Source organism: Vicia villosa, unplaced genomic scaffold (genome assembly GCF_029867415.1).
Source record: "Vicia villosa cultivar HV-30 ecotype Madison, WI unplaced genomic scaffold, Vvil1.0 ctg.000232F_1_1_3, whole genome shotgun sequence".
In the NCBI taxonomy this organism is placed as follows: Eukaryota; Viridiplantae; Streptophyta; class Magnoliopsida; order Fabales; family Fabaceae; genus Vicia; species Vicia villosa.
In genome coordinates, this window is record NW_026705087.1 from 833,215 (window position 1) to 853,464 (window position 20,250).

General features: G+C 35.4%; 2 protein-coding genes across 3 annotated transcripts; both read right to left on the minus strand.

The window, feature by feature from the left end:
- Window positions 1–4,173: 4,173 nt before the first annotated feature.
- LOC131625628 (F-box protein SKIP23-like) lies at window positions 4,174–6,671 on the minus strand. 2 transcript variants are annotated; one of them, XM_058896472.1, is made up of 2 exons: window positions 5,376–6,671; window positions 4,174–4,356 (listed from the first exon to the last, which is right to left on the minus strand). In XM_058896472.1, the coding sequence occupies exon 1, from the start codon at window positions 6,454–6,456 to the stop codon at window positions 5,380–5,382; it is 1,077 nt and encodes a 358-aa protein (XP_058752455.1). In that variant the 5' UTR covers window positions 6,457–6,671; the 3' UTR covers window positions 4,174–4,356; window positions 5,376–5,379. The 2 variants fall into 2 exon arrangements, with proteins under 2 accessions (XP_058752455.1, XP_058752454.1); XM_058896471.1 differs by having other exon boundaries at window positions 5,371–6,671.
- A 9,219-nt stretch (window positions 6,672–15,890) lies between these two features.
- Window positions 15,891–20,247, minus strand: LOC131625663 (F-box protein SKIP23-like). The gene is made up of 2 exons (XM_058896504.1): window positions 17,549–20,247; window positions 15,891–16,352 (listed from the first exon to the last, which is right to left on the minus strand). The coding sequence occupies exon 1, from the start codon at window positions 18,627–18,629 to the stop codon at window positions 17,574–17,576; it is 1,056 nt and encodes a 351-aa protein (XP_058752487.1). The 5' UTR covers window positions 18,630–20,247; the 3' UTR covers window positions 15,891–16,352; window positions 17,549–17,573.
- Window positions 20,248–20,250: the final 3 nt, after the last annotated feature.

Here is a 20,250-nt window from a genome sequence, read left to right on the forward strand (position 1 = left end):
ACCGATGCATTGAGTAGGAAATCATTGCATATGTCTATGTCAATAATTTGAGAATTAAAGGTGTTGGAACAATTTAGTATTTGAAAACTTCGATGTGACGCCCTTATGAGTTATATGCATGCTTATTCTCTGATTATATGCTTATTATTTTATGGGGTAAAAAGGGGTGTTACATATCCGCTGCACGAATCCGAACTAACGCATGCACCGCTCAGGGAGATATCGAACCATGATGCCGGTCCCGCAAGCCAACCAGCCAGAATAAAGTGCAATGCCGTCAAAGGGGACAATCTGAGCGTAGTCGATGAACGGCCTCCAGGTGACGTCGTCGTGCAGAGTGCGATCCAGGTATCCACGGTATGGTCCAACCGCATCGTTCCCCCTCTGGAGATCGTATCTGGCGGCCCTGGGCAAGGCGTCCACGTACGCAGGATCGAGGTGGTAGCCGTGGATGCGGGAGAAGTAGGAGATGATCCAGCTCTGAAACAGAAACAAGATAATGTATTAAAATTAAATACGAAACATATATAAATAAATAAATACGATAATGTATTAAAATAAAACGTACCGTAAGCAGTGTGCAGGATCCGACCAACTGCCTCGTCCTCCAGTTGGAGGCCTCATTCAGCTTCTGGTAGAGATATGCCAGAGTAGTTGACCCCCAGTTCCACTGGTGAACGGTATCCAGGACCATGAAATAGCGGAGGTAGGCCACGTCGACGTACCTGGCACTCTTGTCCACAAAGCATGCAGCGCCTACCACATGCATGTACCAGCACCGGAGAGCGCAGCCGCGGTGGTACTCCCTGAATAGGTCGTTACCCTCCTGCTCGGCCTCGGCCGCCGCGTCCAGGTGGAACTCAAAATAGAGGCTCAGTGTGTTGAACCGGACATGACACCCAGAAGTCGAGACGCACTCCAGGTGAGCAACCTCGTGCGGCATGCCCAAATAGTGCATCATCCACTCAATGGCCTCGACCCTCTGGATCCTGGAGTGGTCCAACAGCCACCCCCTGATGGGCAGGTGGAGAAGACACTGGACGTCATGCAATGTGATCGTCAACTCCCCCACCGGCAAGTGGAAAGAAGACGTCTCCTTGTGCCAGCGCTCCACAAATGCCCCCTGCATGCCGGTGCTGATGGTGGTGTACCCGGTCATGCAGAGCCCGCTAAGCCCTGAACCTCGCACATGGTCGTTAAACCACTGAGCTGATGGTTTAAACAGACCGAAAATCTTCCTGGAGTGGTTCACCATTTTCAATGGCTCTCTCTCCTGTTACAAAAAAAAACAAATAAGCGAGAAATAAACGGTAAAATTATAAAAAATGGTGACAAATAAACGGCTAAGTTAAAAAAAATACCTCTCCCTCCCAGATCCGCCGAGCGACGTGATCCTGGTAGTGAATCAGCAGGGAAGTGTCAAAAGGCCCTCCCGGATAGCTATCCACCTCCTGCTCCTCCTGCTCCTCCTCCTCCCCGACTGGAGGGTCAACATCCGGTACCACCTCCTCCTCATCCTCATCCTCCTCCTCTCGCTGGCGGGAAGAAGATACCCGAGCCAGCCTACTCCTAGAGCCTGAAGCAGATGAACTATCCACCAAGTCCTGTGGAACGCGCACACGGCATCCCCCGCCCCCGTCCCTGGGTCGACGCCAGCTGCGCCGCCGCCCGCTTGCGTCTAGCCGACGCAGTCTAGGACTCCCTGCCCTGTCTGATGCGTGCTGGCTGGTTGCCTGACATGTTCCTGTAAACAATTGAAATCGATTAATATGCGAGACAAATGAAAAAACAAAAAAAATGCACTTCTGATACAGTTCGGAAGTTCATTTCCGAAACTGGGATGGAGGTGTTTTCGGAAATGAACTTCCGAAACACCCCTGCGCAGAGCTTTTCTGCAACCTTCAATGGCAGACCCAAAAAACCTAAACCAAAACTACTCTTATGCCTACTAAACATCCTAATATCAGTACTAACCTATCTTAATGTGATTTTTTCAGTTTCTAAACACCCTATTAGAGTTTATTCAAATAGATCTAAAACTTGAAAAAACAATGTAGAACTTACCAATTAGTGTTTGATGATGAGTTTGGAAGAAGACTTGGGAATGCTCTTTGATCTTACACTTGATTTTGGCAGAAAATTTGAAGAGGGGTTGTGTTTTGATTTGAGTTAGGGTAAATGAATGGGGGAGGGGGAGTGTTTTGTTAAATCTGCAGAACGCGCATTATTTCGGAAGTTCATTTCCGAAATGGTGTTTTCGGAAATGAACTTCCGAAATAAGACAATTTTTTCAAAAAAAAAGGCGCTTTCGGAGATGCATCTCCGAAAACACCTTTTTCTTGCATTTCGGAAATGAACTTCCGAAGTCAGGGGTAGTTTGGGTTTTTCACCAGAGGTGGGCTAGAGAGTTGGGAGGTTGGAAAAGAAATTTTCAAATATTATTTAATTAGAAATATGTACTAGCTCAATCCCACAATGCAACTAACAGCACAACCTTCCTTATGATAATAATGATATAGAAATAAAATCAAACTATTAACTGAAAAATTGAAGTGTAGATGATAATGTCAACTTACCCAAGGTATTAGCTAGACAAACGCTTCAATAGTAGTATCTACATAAGAACTATGTTTTTATTCTACATATGCAAAAACTCTTCATTCTGAAACCACACAATTTCTTAGAATCCTTTTAAGGTTCAACAACAAGCTCAACTTATTCAAGGACATTATGAATGTGAAACCTGTTTTCTTGCATGGCTTATTTGGTTTCTTTCATTTACTGCTGTTAGCAATACTTTTACTGTCATTGTTGTGGAAAAAACTCACTGTTAGCAATACTTTAACTCTGATTATTTGAATATGAGGGACTAGTTTTGGTTTCTGCATTTTTTGTGGCAAAGCTTATGGAGTGCCTGACAAGGAGGCAATAGAATTTCATGCTGCGGCAGGTTGGAGTTAGAATCCAAGCACTTCTTGTAACCGTCATCTATAACAAAACTTTGACGCTTTCAAGTCAATCCAAACAAGGCCATACTAATGGCGAGATAATCAATTTCATGATGGTTGATGCCAAAAGAGTTAGGGACTTCAGTTATCACCTGCATGATCTGTGGTTGGTGGTTCTACAAATTTTAGTAGCTTTGTTGGTTTTGTATAAAAACCTTGGCATTGCTTTGATTTCCGGGTTTGTTGCAATTATCATTGTAATGTTGGCAAATGTTCCTCTGGGGTCAATCCAAGAGAAGTTTCAAGACAAGTTGATGATGTCAAGAGATAAAAGAATGAAGGCGACATCTGAGATTTTAAGGAACATGAGGATTCTCAAACTTCAAGGATGGGAGATGAAGTTTCTTTCTAAGATAACTGAGCTCAGAAAGACTGAACAAGATTTATTAAACAAGTTTTTATACACAATAGCTTTGATCATTTTTGTATTTTGGAGTGCACCAGCATTTGTTTCACAGGTTGCATGGCAGGTTTTCATTGTCTTTATTCCTATGACAGTAATCGGCATATGCTATCAGGTATTAGTTGGAAAACCTCATGGTCAAAATGTAAGATGAAGATCATTTCAGTATTCCTATTTCCAAAAGTACTAGTTGCATATTTTATCCAATTTAACAAAGAAAACTAAGCACAATAACACACTATTTCATTAGTGATTTCAATGCAAATAACTTACTTTGTTACAAACACCTACTAACAAAGAAAAATGTGTAACCCAAACACTTTAGTTTAATTCAGATTCTAGTTTGGTTCGGATTTACCCGAACCAACGAACACCCCTAAAAAAACACAACACTCGGTTCAGAGATTTTCTCTTTTTCCCTACTATGCGCAACAACAAAACTAGAGCATCTAATCAAAAAGGCCAATTTGCAAAAACCTCCATACAAACTCAATAGTTATCACTCTTTTTATTACCAAAACTCTTTCTTATAGCAAGTATGGACACTGCTGTCTTGGTGTAATTTTAAAAAAATATATTTTTAATAACAAATCAATAATTAAACCAAATATTTGATTATAATAATAATAATAATAATAATAATAATAATAATTAATCAAATCTAAAAAAGAAAACTAGGCACAATAATACACTATCAATTCAATGCAAATAAATTACTCTGTTACCTATGGAGGAAAAAACATGCAATGAATCCAACAGTGATAATACAGATACCAAGTTCATAATTTGTGCTGATAAGAATATTCACAATAGTCACTCTATGTTTACTTATGAGTAACTTGATTGAACCATAGATGCACAATTCTTTTCCATATGCTACAACACGATTACATGATTCTTATCAGAGACCAAAGCAACCTAAAGATTGATTAAACTCTTCAAAACCTACAAAAGAAAATATGAAGATGTTAAATAAGAACAGACAATAGCTCACAAATATAAGTAATAAACATTGCAAATAAATGCTCGGTGATGACGAATGAAGCATACTGCATAAGAATATTTCAGAAACACTGACAGGTTCAATGGTTCAATATCAGAGAGAAAACAACACCGGTGCCAATGACAAAAGCAAGACTTGTGAGGTAGATGAATGTAGGAATACTTTCCATTGCAAATAGAGTGATAACAGTTGTATAAGATAACCTCAGAAACAACAGTGACATAAGGTTTTATTAATTATTCAAAAGCATGACAAGTAGAAAGTAGAATGGATGCCAAATTATTCCAATGACAGTAATGCTTAATCTAAACCACAAAACATGGATAAATAGATAGTTTTACCTACTCTACATTCTCTTAACTAAGTTTAAGTCTGATTTTCAATCCACCACTATCATGGTACCAAAATATCACAAGGAAAGGCCAATTTGCAAAAACCTCCATACAAACTCAACAGTTATCCCTCTTTCATATAACAAGTATGAACATTGTTGTCTTGACAGGAGGATTAGATTTATCTTGAGCTTTATGCCAAAAAGCATGTTAAAGCATATAGCAGAATCTTCCACACTTCTAAATTCTAATCAATGAATTATGTCCAAGACCTAAAGTCCTCTAACATTAAATCTCATGTTGCACTTATTAATCCCTAATTTGAGTCAAACTTCTAGAAGTTAAATAAAGAAACTTATGAAAAAATAGAAGCCCAGATACCAATTTCAACTTAACAAAGAAGGTAAGGAACTTAGGCAAAAATAGAATCCCAAATACCAATTTCAACTTAACAAAGAAGGTATTAGTTGAAAAAAGTCATGGTCAATATGTAAGATGGAGATCATTTCAACATCCCTATTTCCAAAAGTACTAGTTGCAAATTTTACCCAATCTAACAACGAAAACAAGGCACAATAATACACTATCAGTCAATATAACATTAGGAAACTTCAATGCAAATACCTTACTTTGTTACATACACCTACTGGCGATCCACTCCGGAGGTGGCCAGAACAACTTGAAATAATCTGGATAATCGGACAAAAGAAAAGTCCGGTGTTGATCCAAGGGAAAAACCCTGATTTCGTTATGATTATAGTTACAATAAATCACAAAATTCCCATTGTCCAAACCCAAATCCGACGCGGATATAGCAAACGAATAGCCTTGTCCCAAAAACAAAACCGTATCCCCTAAATTTTCCAACTTCAGCCACTTTTTCTCTTTCTGGTCAAGCCTAAACACATCAATAGGCTCATATTCATCATAATCATCATCACTATCATAATCTTCTTCATAGTTGTGAACAAGCAACAACTCAGACTCATTTTCCACCATTATGTAAATGTCACCATTGAGTTCGTCACCAAACACAGGCTCAGCCACCAAATCAACGCTCAAATCTGATCCAATCATCACAGTCCGACCATTTTGGTATGTTACACAAGGCCGACCTTTAAAAATGCACATGCCTTGGTAGAAGCTTGACACATTGGGGATCTTAGTCAAACCATTGCCTCCGCAACGGAACATCACCATCTCCTTGGAGTTTCTATGGCTTGTGACAATATCCAGAATCTGTTCCCTCTGAAACGTTGCAAGAGAGCGATCATAATGATAAAATCTAGTGGTAGATGAATTTGGATATGACTCTCCGCGAATATAAATCTCTTCGATATTAAAGACAGAGAGTTGGTTGAAGTCGAGCACGCGCAGATCAGAAGGTAATTGTGTAATATAATGTACTCCAAGGGGGTGCCATAGGTTAAATTTTCCGGATGAAGTTGGACTAATTCTGACCAACCAAGGGCGGTAGAGAGATTGTTGGTTTGGTGTTGCGGGTGGTTTGATGAGAAATATGATGTGATTGTATAGTTTGTTGCGACGGGAAAAGTGCGGGAGTTTCAACGGGAAATGGTTGTGAGGTTTAGGTATGGAAAGTCGCCATGTGGAACAGACAGAACGAAAACGAAGAATGTAGAAATGATTGTTGAGTTTTTGGGATATTAATTGCAGAAGATCTTTTGGAAGCTGAGACCAATCCGCCATGGGTGAACCGAGAGAATATGAAGGTGCAAAAAGGGAATTAGGGTTAGGGTTATGGTTGGAGGAATAGTAAGTTAGGGTTAGAAAAAAGAGTTAAAATGAATAAAAGGATAGATAGTAAAGTGTGAAATGGTGAATAAGAGAAAGTAGTTTGCTTTCTCAGCTGTACCTCATTAATGATCTGCCATGGAAGTTGAACCCAGAGAAATGTGTTTCTACTTTCAAACACCTTGGTTAAGGAACAACTTGCTCTACGAGTTAAACCAATGTAATTTTCATGCTATAATTTGCAAATAACAATTATATCAATATATTTTTTTATTATTTTTTAATTACTAAAAATATTAAGAGCTTTTTATCCCTAACAAAAAAATCCTATTTATTTAACCACATATTACGTCCATTTTTCATTTGACGTCTTTCAACAGTTAAAACTTCATTGATTCAATCATTAACACCTTCATTTTCCCCTACACGTTCATCTCAATCTTCTGAAATTGGACTTAGTTGTCCAAAATTCATGTATACTCTTGGATTTAAACAATGGCGGCCAATTTGACGTTTCCTGCTACTTTATTTAGTTTGTCTTTTGGAGTTGTAATTGTTGGTACAACGTTAATTGGAGTTGTAATTGACGCTTAACGAATACTCACATGGATATGAGGCGGATACGTATATCATATTTATCCAACGGAGCATGAAATTTTGGCACTTTCAATTAGATGTCAAGACTGATGTCCCAACACCAAAGCACAATGTCAAGACAAATGTTAAGACCATCATCTACTGACAGAATACTTTTACCAAAACAATAAATTATGCAGAAGTAAATAGCATAAGGTAAAATATACAATCAATTTTATGACACTTTGTTTGTTTTGTTGATTTTATTTTGGTGATACTAGATGTTTTAGATTTTGAAGTTTTATTTGTAGGTATAATGTTTTGGAATTTGATGGTACTATAATATTTTGAATTTGATGGTACATCTATAATGTATCTGATGGTAATGTAGAATTTTTCTCCCTGATTTCAATGTGATAGTACTAGAATGTAGGATTGAACATATGAGACTAACATGACCCAATTAAATGTTGTAAGAGATTATATAGGATTTTTTTTGTTAGGAACAAAAATATATTAAGTATTACTAATAATTAAAAAAATATATATATATTAATATAAGTGTTATTTGTAAATTAAAATATGAAAAATACACTGGTTTGGTGGTAGAGTAATTGTCCATTGACCGAGGGGTCCTTGATTCAATCATTGCTTTGTGCAAATTTGATATTTTTTTAGCTTTCTCTCAATAAGTAATTAAAATTAAAATAAAAAATAATTATTACACGGATTTAAAAATAATTGGTAATAAAAATAATAAGTTCACGTAAGCAAAAATAATACATTTGTGGTCCAGTCACTGTTCAAAAGTAGGAAAAAGAACCGGTTTGAAAAAAATATTCACAAAGACTAACATGGATCGGTTAAATTTTGCAAGAGATTAAATAGAGACTTTTTTTTCTTTGAAATTAATCTGGACTCTCCAAATTTTGTGAATGACTAAAATGAGTCTTCACTCTAAAAAAAATCCAAAACATCTCAAAATTCAATGTGAATTTGAAGGCAAATTTAATTGATCTCTTTTTGTTGATTTTAACACTCCATTTCTTGATAGAAAAAAATAAAATTTGAAACTGAAGATATCTGATAAGCCAATGAGTGAGAATTCTCAAATATCAAAAGTTGGATAAGATCTGCAAGAGAGAGAAGTATCAAGAAGATCAAAGATGGAAATCAGGTCTTCTCTAAGACCTTATCTCAACCAAAAAAATTATGCTGAGGTGATTGATATGCAAGTGAGCGAGAACGATGAAGGAAGATCATATAAGGATATGGTTAGTGATAGCAAAAAAATTGTACTCACTGATATTTGCGGATAAAATTCATCACGGATATGAAGCTGATAACTTAATGGATATTTAAATATCCGTTTGTTAACAGATACAGATGTAGGTTTAATGATGCTCATGCTTGCAGATATCTGTATCCGTTAATAAATTATAAATTATTTAACTATTATTAGTTTATTACTCGCAGGATCCATGGACGCCAAGTGTAAGCCTTTTAGACTTGGATCAAATCTTAACTTTTAATAACATTAGATCAAACCTTTCGCATTTTATACAAATTTTATATGGCAATTTCATATTTAAGTTTCTTTAATATTTCATACCTCACTTCAACAATTCTACCGTCCAACCAACTAGTACCACCCTTTCTCTGTCCAACTAGTGTCTCCTTTCCTACTTCTTTGTCGTCTGCTATTTCGCCATAACTCAAAATCACAATATCTTTGATTTATTTTTGTTAAAAATGAAATATGTTTGCATGCTATTATGTTTTGGTGAAAAATAAAGAAATTAATATGATGAAATTTAGTTGTTAAATTGAGAGCGGATTGTATGGATGATATGTGATATTAACATTTTGTGTCTTTAAAAGATGCTAAAAAAATTCAAAAACAATTTGTTTTAAAAAAAATATTCAAAAAATGTTATCCATGGATATCTATAAATATTCGCGGGTACCTTAAAACTCACGGATTACCCGCTTAACGGATATCCGCATGGATATGGGGCGGATACACATACCATATTTATCCAACAGAGCGTGAAATTCTGGCACTTTCAATTAGATGTCTAGACTGATGTCCCAACACCAAAACACAATGTCAAGAAAAATGTTAAGACATCATTTGCTGACATAATACTTTTACTAAAACAATAAATTATGCAGAAGTAAATAGCAGAAGGTAAAAGACACAATCAATTACTAACCCAGCTCGACGTAACTCGCTTACTATGGGGACATCCAAGCCAGGAAGGAAATCCACTATGATAGTATTAATTCTAAGCTAAACAGCCCTAGTTTACAACTTATTACCTAATCACTACCTTATGAAATTTCTACCAAGGACACTCCTAGACATGAGAACCCCCTCTCACTTTCCTCCATCACACACTTGTGATTGTCAACAACAATAACAATTAACAGAAGAAATACTTCCTAATTAAATAGATTACACTCTTGCTTAAAAGCTCATGAGTGAATCACAATGAACAATGAACAATCAGTCAAACTTTATGCATGAAACAAAATACATGAGTGACATACAAAGAACAGACGAAACCCTAAAAGATACCAATCCTTATTCCCATCTTCGTGATTTTCTTAAGTTTAAACTCCTTTTTTATAAGCCAGTGTAGCGCTTGGGCTTCGATATTAAAAATGGATATAACCTTCTGCAAATCAAATTAAATCAAATCCAATCATATCTAATCAAATCCTTAAATGCAAGGCAAAAGGTATTGGCATCCAATCAAGCAAATCAAATATTTTGTTATCTCTTCAACTTTGAAACAAATCTTCAGAGAATCTAATCTTCAATGTGCTACTTGATCCACAAATGACATAACAAATCTTCTAGAAATTAGAAACAAATCTTCCAGAAATAGAAACAACACAGACTGTAATGTCGTAGCAACATGTCACGACATCTTGTCCAACATGTTGTTAAACTTATTGTTTTACCAAAATGAAGCCAACAAACCAAAACCTAACAATCTTCCCCCTTTGACAATATTTTGGCTAAAACAATCTTTGCACAAAACATACAAAAATCAAACTAGGAGAGATACACAATCAGCATTAAGATACATGAACAACATGCAAACTTGAAAATCCAGCAAATAAAAACAATCAGATTTATACGCAACAATCAAAGTGATACACAGCAAACCCTTAGAGAGGGACTCAACCTCATACACATATCAACATAGATTACAACTCCTTCAAACTCCAAAAATTTCCAGAAATGAGATGTCATGACACCCTTTTTGACATCACATAACCAGCAACACAGTACACAAGCACTATGTAACTCCCTAATTTCCCCCTATGTAATGAAAGATAAAATCCTAGTAATTTAAAAACATTCATACAATTAGGATGCTACTTTCATCAACATAAATATGCTCATATTATATGACATGTAACACATACAACTTTGTTTTAAAATTATTACTCAATTCAAGCATAAACCAACACAACAATCATGCAATGCAATGAGACTCAATCACCATTACTCAATGCATGAGGTACCAATACGTGAACTCTCAGGTTCACTCTCTCTCGATCCCCGTCATAGGACCAGAGACCATATGTAACTCTTCAACGATTCTCACCTGGAACCACCTACTCGCACGCAATCCACACCATAGGATTGACGCTCACCAAAATGGACCACCGTCTAAACACCATAATGCATGATACATAATAAACATGCAACAACAACAATGTACAATGACATTCACCTTAGTAAATATAACACGCCAATGCTGACCACCATACATCAAACACATGCTATAAACATCCTGCAATAGCACTATAATAACATACAAGCAACAAAAATGCATTTGCGCATATTTCACACTATAACATACAATTATACATCATACAACACCATTACACTTAATTTAAATTATTTCCAGAAATATGAAACGACTTTTAAATGAAAGTACATTGCACCAGCAATTTCAAACAGTGCGTCAAACGAACACACGAATCTCAAGATACGAAAATTTTTGAAGTTTTACAAAATTCTGTCAGAATAGCATTAACCGGTTAACCCAAAAGCGCTAACCGATTACGCCACTTACAGTAGCCTAGATACTTAATTTTTGGCAACTGTAACCAATTAACGCAAAAGTGTTAACCGGTAACACCCCTCCAATAGCCTATTTTTCCTAATTTTTAATTGTGTTATCCGGTTAACCCAAATGTGTTAACTGGATAACACTGCAACTATAGCAAATTTTCTGCAATTTCAGTGTACGAAAATCAGGCCCATCACATTCCAAAAATCCAAATTTTCATAAAATATTGTGTTTCCAGATTCTACCAATTCAGTTCCATCAACATATCACATTCAAATGAATCATCAACACACAAATCAACCAATCATTCAAAACACGCGTTATCATACATCAATTTCACCTAACACATAAAAGAGATGAACACAACATGAAGAAAATTCAATCCAACAATGACAATCATAATCTCCAACCCACAAACTATTATGTAAACCCTTATAGAATTGGAACCTCACCCTTACCTTGGAATTCCTAGCAATAATTCTTCAACCTTTATCAATAGAATGTTCTCCCCTTGAGCCATAGCCTTCTCTTTCTCGCGCTTTCAAGTCAATCCAAACAAGGTCATAATAGCTGCGAGATAATCAATTTTATGACGGTTGATGCCGAAAGAGTTAGCGACTTCAGTTATCACATGCATAATATGTGGTTGGTGGTTCTACAAATTTTAGTAGCTTTGTTGGTTTTGTATAAAAACCTTGGGTTGCTTCGATTTACGGGTTTGTTTTAATTATCATTGTATAGTTGGCTAATGTTCCTCTGGGTCAATCCAAGAGAAGTTTCAAGACAAGTTGATGATGTCAAGAGATAAAAGAATAAAGGCAACATCTGAGATTTTAAGGAACATGAGGATTCTCAAACTTCAAGGATGGGAAATGAAGTTTCTTTCTAAGATAACTGAGCTCAGAAACTCCAATATTAAAAGATGTTGATCCACCTGTTGGAGGAAGTACACTCCGCGAACATGCATATGTTCGATATTAAAGACAGAGAGTTGGTTGAAGTCGAGCACGCTTGGATACGAACGTAAATTAAGTCTGCGAGGTAAAAGGGGTGCCATAGGTTAAATTTTTCAGTTGAAGTTGGACTGATTCTGACCAACCAAGGGTGGAGAGTTTGTTGGTTTGGTGTTGTGGGTGGTTTGATGAGAAAGATGTTGTGTTTGTACAGTTTGTCGTATTCGGAATAGTGCGGTAGTTTCAAGGGGAAATGGTTGTGAGGTTTAGGTATGGAAAGTCGCTAGGTGGAACTGACAGAACGAAAAAGAAGAATGTAGAAATCAGTGTTGAGTTTTTCAAATATTAATTGCAGAAGATCTTTTGGAAGCTGAGACCAACCTGCCATGGCTACTTCACTGCTTGTAGGAATAACCGGTGACACGAGAGAATGTAAAAGGGGTGAAAGAGGAATTAGGGTTAGGGTTTTGATAAAAATAGATTGATGTGTGAGATGTTGAAAGATAGAAAGTTAACCGTGTTCAATAACAAATGCACTAAATGTACTAAATATAAACACATTTCATTGTAATAAATTTTGAAAATATTTTTAGGCACTGGCGCAATTAAATTAAAGCTCATGTTTTCGGAGATACACATTAGGAATTTTTTTCTTAGGTGTATCTACAGAAATAGTTTAAAATGGTAAACGTTGGAAAAAAAATCAAATTAATTCATTCAGATTAAGAAAACTTTCGTAGATATAGCTCCGAAATGTCTTAAAAACAGAATGTTCCGCAGATGTACCTACGGAACATTCTGCTATATTTTAAACCCACGATATCTCACTCCAACACTCCATTTTTTCGCAACAGAATAATACATCAAAATATAGTGCATCAAAGTAGTGATATGTAAACTAAATATTATATAGTACACCAAATTAATACATCGTATAAATCATCCAAATAGTGTCATACATAATAAAAAAAAGTACATCAATGTAATAAAAATATAGACGTTAAAATAATCAGCACGGATGCTACTGTGTGTGTCGGACAACAGTAGCATCGTCTCCTTTGCCTCTCGTGCCTCCTCTACGTCCACCACCCCCTCTGCCTCTACCGTCTACTACCTCACCTGTCCTGGCACGATGTGATAGAAACTAACAGAACAGAATTATAGAGAAAGGGAAATTGCAAGGAACTTGCGATTTTTCATTGACAAACAAAGAAAATACAATCTGAAAAAACTACAAGAGAAGTTTGCTCTCTCAGAAGATAACTTCTTCAAGCCTAATAACTTCCAAAATAACTTCTCACATAACCTAAAAGACAACAAACGACAAACTTAAATACAATCCACAACATCAGCCAATAACCGCCGATAACTAACTATTTGAATTTAAACTAACACAATAATATTATATTACTTATTTGTTTTATTTCTCCTTTGATAAACCCTCCAAATGACGGGTTTACCCCTTTCCTTAGTCTGTGCACTATCACGATGTCTAACGTCTTTATTGTTTAATACCTTGAAAATCCAAATTTTGAGCCCTTGATCGTGCATTGTACACAACAAACAATACCTACATTGTCTCTAAACTATGTTTCTAATACTATCTAATGATTTCTACACCTAAAAGTGTATTCTAACTCTATTACGGGAAATACTCAAAAATAACTAAAAAAACTCGAAAACTTACCGATTAAATTGAACTTCGAACAAGTTGGAGTGTGTTGATCGTTGATGTTGATATTTCTTATCGAACTCGGGGGAAAAATAACAACTTTTGTGGGAGGAAGATTTTTTGAGGTTGGGAGAGTTTGAGAGAATTTTGTGAAAATGAAAAGTTTTGTGAATGAGGGAGAAGAAGAGTCTGGCGCGGTTTTGACATTAAATGTTTCCGTAGATACATGACAGGAAAACTTCTGTAGGTGCATCTGAAAAAAATCAACGTTAAGTAAAAACAAGTGCGTCCAGAGATACATCTACGGAAACAGGGGGTATTTTTGGAAACGCACATGGTGCCTAAGAATCCCAAGGGGTGGAATAAGAGATTCTCTAAATTTTTTATAAGGGTTAAGTAAACATGTGGTCTCCGTGGTAATTTAAATTTCATTTTTATTTCTTTCTAATATTTTTCAGTAATTATTCTTCTCCCATCAAGGCCGCGCCTAGTTTGGCCAAGTTGACTTTAAAATTTTTGACTGAGCTAATTTAATGACGGTGTCTGCCCTAACCTATGTTTTTCAAATATCATTTCAAATTTCTCTATCAACTTAATTATAGATTCCAAACTTTGTAGTTCGTCAAATTATATTATACCGTTTTAAAGAGAAAAATTGTATATTTTTTAGAATTTGAAGTTCAAGATGATGATTGTTTTTTGACTAGTTAAACTGAATTCTTTTTAAAACCCGATATCCGGTCCAAGTATCAAATAATTTGGGAAACTGATTCCATTGTCCTCTTGCAGGGGGCTTCATTTTAAGTCAAAGCAAAAGTTTGTATGAATTAGTCTAACCCAAAAATCGTTAGCACATATCGAGACTCTCCAAAAAAAAAAAGTGGAAGAGTCGAGAAAAAACATCTATAGCATATTCTAGGTGTTGGTACTTGGTAAGGAACTCTTATTTCAACAAAAAATTTGTAAAAGTTTTTTATCCTATGCATTGCATGTAGAGGTGTCAATTTAAGGGGCCAATTAATTTGGACCCCAACCCCAATATTAAGAGGGCCTAAAAAAGTTTAACAATAGTAAGCCCTCAAATACATAGGGCCTAAAGATAGAAGGCCCTAAAATTTAAAAGGGGCCATAAGGCCCAAATAAAATTAAAAAAACATAATTTTGAAAAAAAAAAAAAATTACATTGTGTGTCCATCTGAAATTGAAAAACTAAAAAACACATAGAACTCAGTAACAAAAATCAACAACCACAAAAAGTTATTCCATCCAAGGCAAAGTTTACATGTTGCACATCTCTCTTTCTCATTTCTAGATCACGTTTTTTTTTTCACTTTTTCTTTTACTTAAACAAAACAAACCTCTCTCTCCCCATTTATCTTTTTATTCTCAGTACTTTTATTCAAAACAAAATTAGTACTAAATTGCAGTAGTGTTGACAGTGCAGTTAGCAACACTATCATATTTTCAGATTAACTTATATTAGCTTATCTACTACTTTAAACACTTGTTGAAAGAGCCAAAGAAAACACACATCTACATAATTTGTTTTCAAAAGCTATCAATCATAGAGAGCTTATTATTGAAATAAAGTTGAACACAACATATAAACATATGATCCAAACATACACTTATTGAAATAGCTTAAACAATAAGCACTTTATTAAGCTATAACAGATAACAACGAATCAAGAGAACTGGATCTTATAGTTATTTTATCGATTCAGGCTATATATAGTTTTATGTGTATAATGATTTTATCGACATAGAAATATAATCTAGGTGCAAGTTTTTGGAATAAAATAGGGCCTTTTAATGGGGCCAAAAAAAATTGTATTATGGAAAGGGCCTAATATTTTAGGGCCTAAAATAAATTTCTAATAATAAGGGCTTAATATATTAGGGCTTTGATGGGGCTAAATAAGTGGGGCTTTCAAATATAGGGCTTATTTGACAGCTCTAATTGCATACCATTTTTTTATCAATCAATCCGTTTCCTAAAAGCCATTCTCCATGTCATTTACTTTTTTATCCAAATCCTGACTTAAGTTTTTGGTTCAATTTAATATACATTAACTATTGTCTCTGATATCAAAGTTGATGCTTAAGGTCAAGAAATGCATATTCATAACGGAAATTAAAGGATATGTTTTTTTTTTGACGAAAATTCTATAGAAACTTTCACATACTGAATTGTTATTTACTTGTACATGATCCTTTAATATGAGATACTTATCACTTTGCAGAACATAAGAAATTGCATTTTTATTCTAGTTTCTGGTAGAGTTGCATAAACTTGACCTACTGCATCTAGACATGTGGGGACCATTGACCACTCACTCAATATACGGACCATACTTTCATATAAATTTGAATTTTATGCACAGATCTCTGCATACCAGGAACTATGAATCATATCATCCACAAGGTGATCCAATTTGTTCAAATAAACATTTACCAAGGCGAAGCTTTCGGAATGATGTTAAAGAAAAGGGATCCACCATGGCTAAGTACTCTTCTTCAATCACAAGCTAAAGATGGATTAGAATTATTCAATACCTACAAAACAAAATATGGACGTGTTAAATAAGAACACGCAGTAGCTCACAAATATAACTAACAAACACTGCAATTAATTAAAAAAAACATTTTTAGGCGACACCGATACCTTTGTGTCGGTTTCTTAAACTATTTTGATTTGCTCTGATTGCATAAGCTAGTTGAAATACAAATGAATTCAATTAACAAGTAAAAAAAATGAGGAGAAACACCGAAAAACAACTTCAATACATGGAAATAAACAAAGCATTTTAGGCCACCGCTTTAAAACGCTCGTCTGTGCATTTTGGAACTGTAATAAACAATGAAACAAAACATTCCCTATGTATCTCTTTATACATGAATTCCCATACAAAATACAGGTATTTAAAAATCGCTTTCAAGAAAGGAAAGAAAGCTTCACATTGGTTCTTCTATTGCCCACCAAGAAATATAACCTGATAGTTAACAAGTAATGGTACGGTGGTTTTATATGAGAGAGAAGAATCCTAGAGTGACAACATGTTTGCACATTTCACTCCTAGCACACACATTGCAAGGCCAAGGAGATCTACATAAATTTAATACTCCACCAAATTACCAACATATCATTTGAACTGATCAGTTATATCGATATAAAAAGAAAATCAATCTTTTTACCTGTAGCATGTTATTAAAAGATACAAATAGTTTTCATCCTAACTAGATTTGTTTAGAAATTTACTTGTATATATGGAAAACAAAATATGATGACAAAATGCATAATGTTTCGTTCAATGTTTTCCCTTTTGGCCAATTAAGCATCAACTACTAATTTCTCTTAATAACTTTGCAACAACTACTTGTAACTCCACCCTTCCCGCAAAATTAGAGCATAAAATCAAAAACCAATTCACAGAAACTTCCATACAAACTCAATAGTTATCCCTCTTTCTTATAACAAGTATAGACATTGTTGCCTTGGTGAAAAAATGCAATACTAGTTTTATCTTGAGCTTTATGCCAAAAAGCAGAGAGCAGAATCTTCCACACTTCATAAAATATTAGCTACTAGTTGGAAAAACTCATGACCCAAAATGTAAGATGAAGATCATTTCAATAATCCTATTTCCAAAAGTACTAGTTGCAAATTTGATCCAATATAACAAAGAAAACTAGGCACAATAATACACTATCAATCACTATTATATTAGAAAATTTCAATGCAAATAACTTACTTTGTCACAAACACCTACTGACGATTCACTCCGGAGGTGGCCAGAACAACTTGACATAATCTGGATAATCAGACAACGGAAAAGTCCTGTGTTGATCCAAGGGAAAAACCCTGATTTCGTTACGAATATAGTTACAATAAATCACAAAATTCCCATTGTCCAAACCCAAATCTGACGCCGATATAGCAAACGAATAGCCATGTCCCAAAAACAAAACCGTATCCCCTAAATTTTCCAACTTCAGCCACTTTTTCTCTTTCTGGTCAAGCCTAAACACATCAATAGGCTCATCATATTTATCATAATCATCATCACTTTCATAATCATCTTCATAGTTGTGAACAAGCAACAACTCAGACTCATTTTCCACCATAATGTAAATGAGGCCATCGAGATCGTCACCCGAAACAGGCTCAGCCACCAAGTGAACGCTCAAATCTGATCCGATCATCACAGTCCGACCAGTATCGTCGGTTAGACAAGGCCGGCCTTTAAAAATGCACATGCCTTGGTAGTATGGTGCCACATTGGGGATCTTAGTCAAACCATTGCCTCTGCGATGGAACATCACCATCTCCCCGGAGTTTCTATCGGTTGTGACAATCTCCAGAATATGTTCCCTCTGAAACGTTGCAACAGAGCGATCAAAATGACAAAATCCAATGGTAGATGAATTTTGATATGACACTCCGCGAATATAAACCTCTTGGATATTGAAGACAGAGAGTTGGCTGAAGTCAAGAACCCTCGAATCAGAAGGTATATTAAATCTGTGACGTGAAAGGGGGTGACATAGGTTAAACTTTCCGGTTGAAGTTCGACAGATTCTGACCAACCAAGGGCGGTAGAGAGTTTGTTGGTTGGGTGTTGCGGGTGGTTTGATGAGAAAGATGCTGTGATTGTATAGTTTGTTGCGACGGGAAAAGTGCGGGAGCTTCAAGGGGAAATGGTTGTGAGGTTTAGGTATGGAAAGGCGCCATGTGGAACAGACAGAACGAAAACGAAGAATGTAGAAATCACTGTTGAGTTTTTCGGATATTAAGTGCAGAAGATCTTTTGGAAGCTCGGACCAATCTGCCATGGCTGCTTCACTGGTGGTGAGCCTAGATAGTGTAAAAGAGGTGAAAGAGGAATCAGGGTTAGGGTTTTGATTATGTTACCTTTAAGTGAAAAATGGATCCATGTGTGAGATGTTTGAACAATAGAAAGTTGACAAATGCATTATGTACTTTCATTTTTATTTCTTTCAATATTTTAAGCAATAATTCTTCTTCCATCAAGGTTGCATCTAGTTAAGCTAAATTGACTTTAATAATTCTGACTGAGCTAATTTAATGACAATGTCTATCCTATTTATAGTCTGACTCTTTCTTTGATTGTCTTTTCTAAAGTTGTCAAGTCGGTTGGATCGAGAGAGTTTCTTAGCTGATAATCGAGTTGGCTTCCTAATCAAAGTTGTTCTTGCTATTTTAGAGTTGGCTCTTCCAACATTGTCGAAAGCTAAATTGGGTTTGACTTATCTTTAGCGCATGCTTCCATTTTATTACTAAGCCCTTGTAAAGACACACTCTGTTTGTTTTGGATTTCGACATTCACTCTATTATTATTACTTCATCAATATCATAAAGTTTCGGGGATTCTTTTTTATAGTGAGAAAGTTTGAGCAGATAGCCCAACAGGTTCCATATGTGTTTTTACGTTGAAGCACAAAGAAAGCGAATGTTTCAAATTTGTGCTTAGGTTTCGGCCTTGAACTTACACTAAGAGTTTTATTTTACATGAAGAACCCATCAAGTTCCATTGTTTGTCACTTCGGACACACAATTAAGCGAAAGAAGGGGCCGATGATATTATGTGTTTTCACCCTGTGAAAATCTTTCTCGCGTTTGCTCCCTATCAAAATCTTTAGGTTAATTTATAAGGAGAGTCTGATGAATTCCTACCTTATATCACCGTAAAGTTTTCAAATGTGCCCCTGGAAAATACGCAAGGGATCACATATGCTCATCGCTAGATTAATTCAAAATCTACCAATATAAAGTTTTCAAATGTGAAATTGCAAAATTCGTAACAATAAATGATAGCTGTAACAAATGTTTTTCAAATATCATTTTTCTTTAGATATCTTTATCGATTTAATTATAGATTCCAAACTTTGTAGTTCATCAAACTGTATTATACAATTTTATGCAGAAAAATGTGTTTTTTTAGAATTTGAAGTCCAAGATGATGATTGTTTTTTTACTAATTAAATTGAAATTTCCTTTTTTTTAAACTCGGTATTCAGTCCAAGTACCAAATAACTTGGAAGACCAAATCCACTGTCTACTTGCAAGGGCTTCATTTTATTCTACTTGCGGGGGCTTCATTTTAAGCCAAAGCAAAGCAAAGTCTCTAAATCGGTCTAAACCAAAAATCATTAGCACAATGCGAGATTCTCCGAAAATGGAAAAGTCGAGAAAAATATCAACGTATTTTAAGTGTTGGTAAGAAAATTAGTTAGTTAGCATTTCTTACTGTGTTGGAGTCAGTTTTGCATATTAGTTCTCATGAGGATGTAACTAATGCAAAAAAAAAATATTTAGTTGAAGCTGCAAGGAAAAGCGAAAAACATAAAATGTGACGGTTTCAAAAAAACGGTTAGTATTTTGATGAGCCGATTTTAATGAAGTACATTACCAATCAAGAAAGTTAAACCAAAA

What these genes read in the sequence shown, in the direction of transcription:
- LOC131625663 (XM_058896504.1), bottom strand. Translation starts at nt 18,629, where the DNA reads ATGGCAGATTGGTCCGAGCTTCCAAAAGATCTTCTGCACTTAATATCC.
- LOC131625628 (XM_058896472.1), bottom strand. Translation starts at nt 6,456, where the DNA reads ATGGCGGATTGGTCTCAGCTTCCAAAAGATCTTCTGCAATTAATATCC.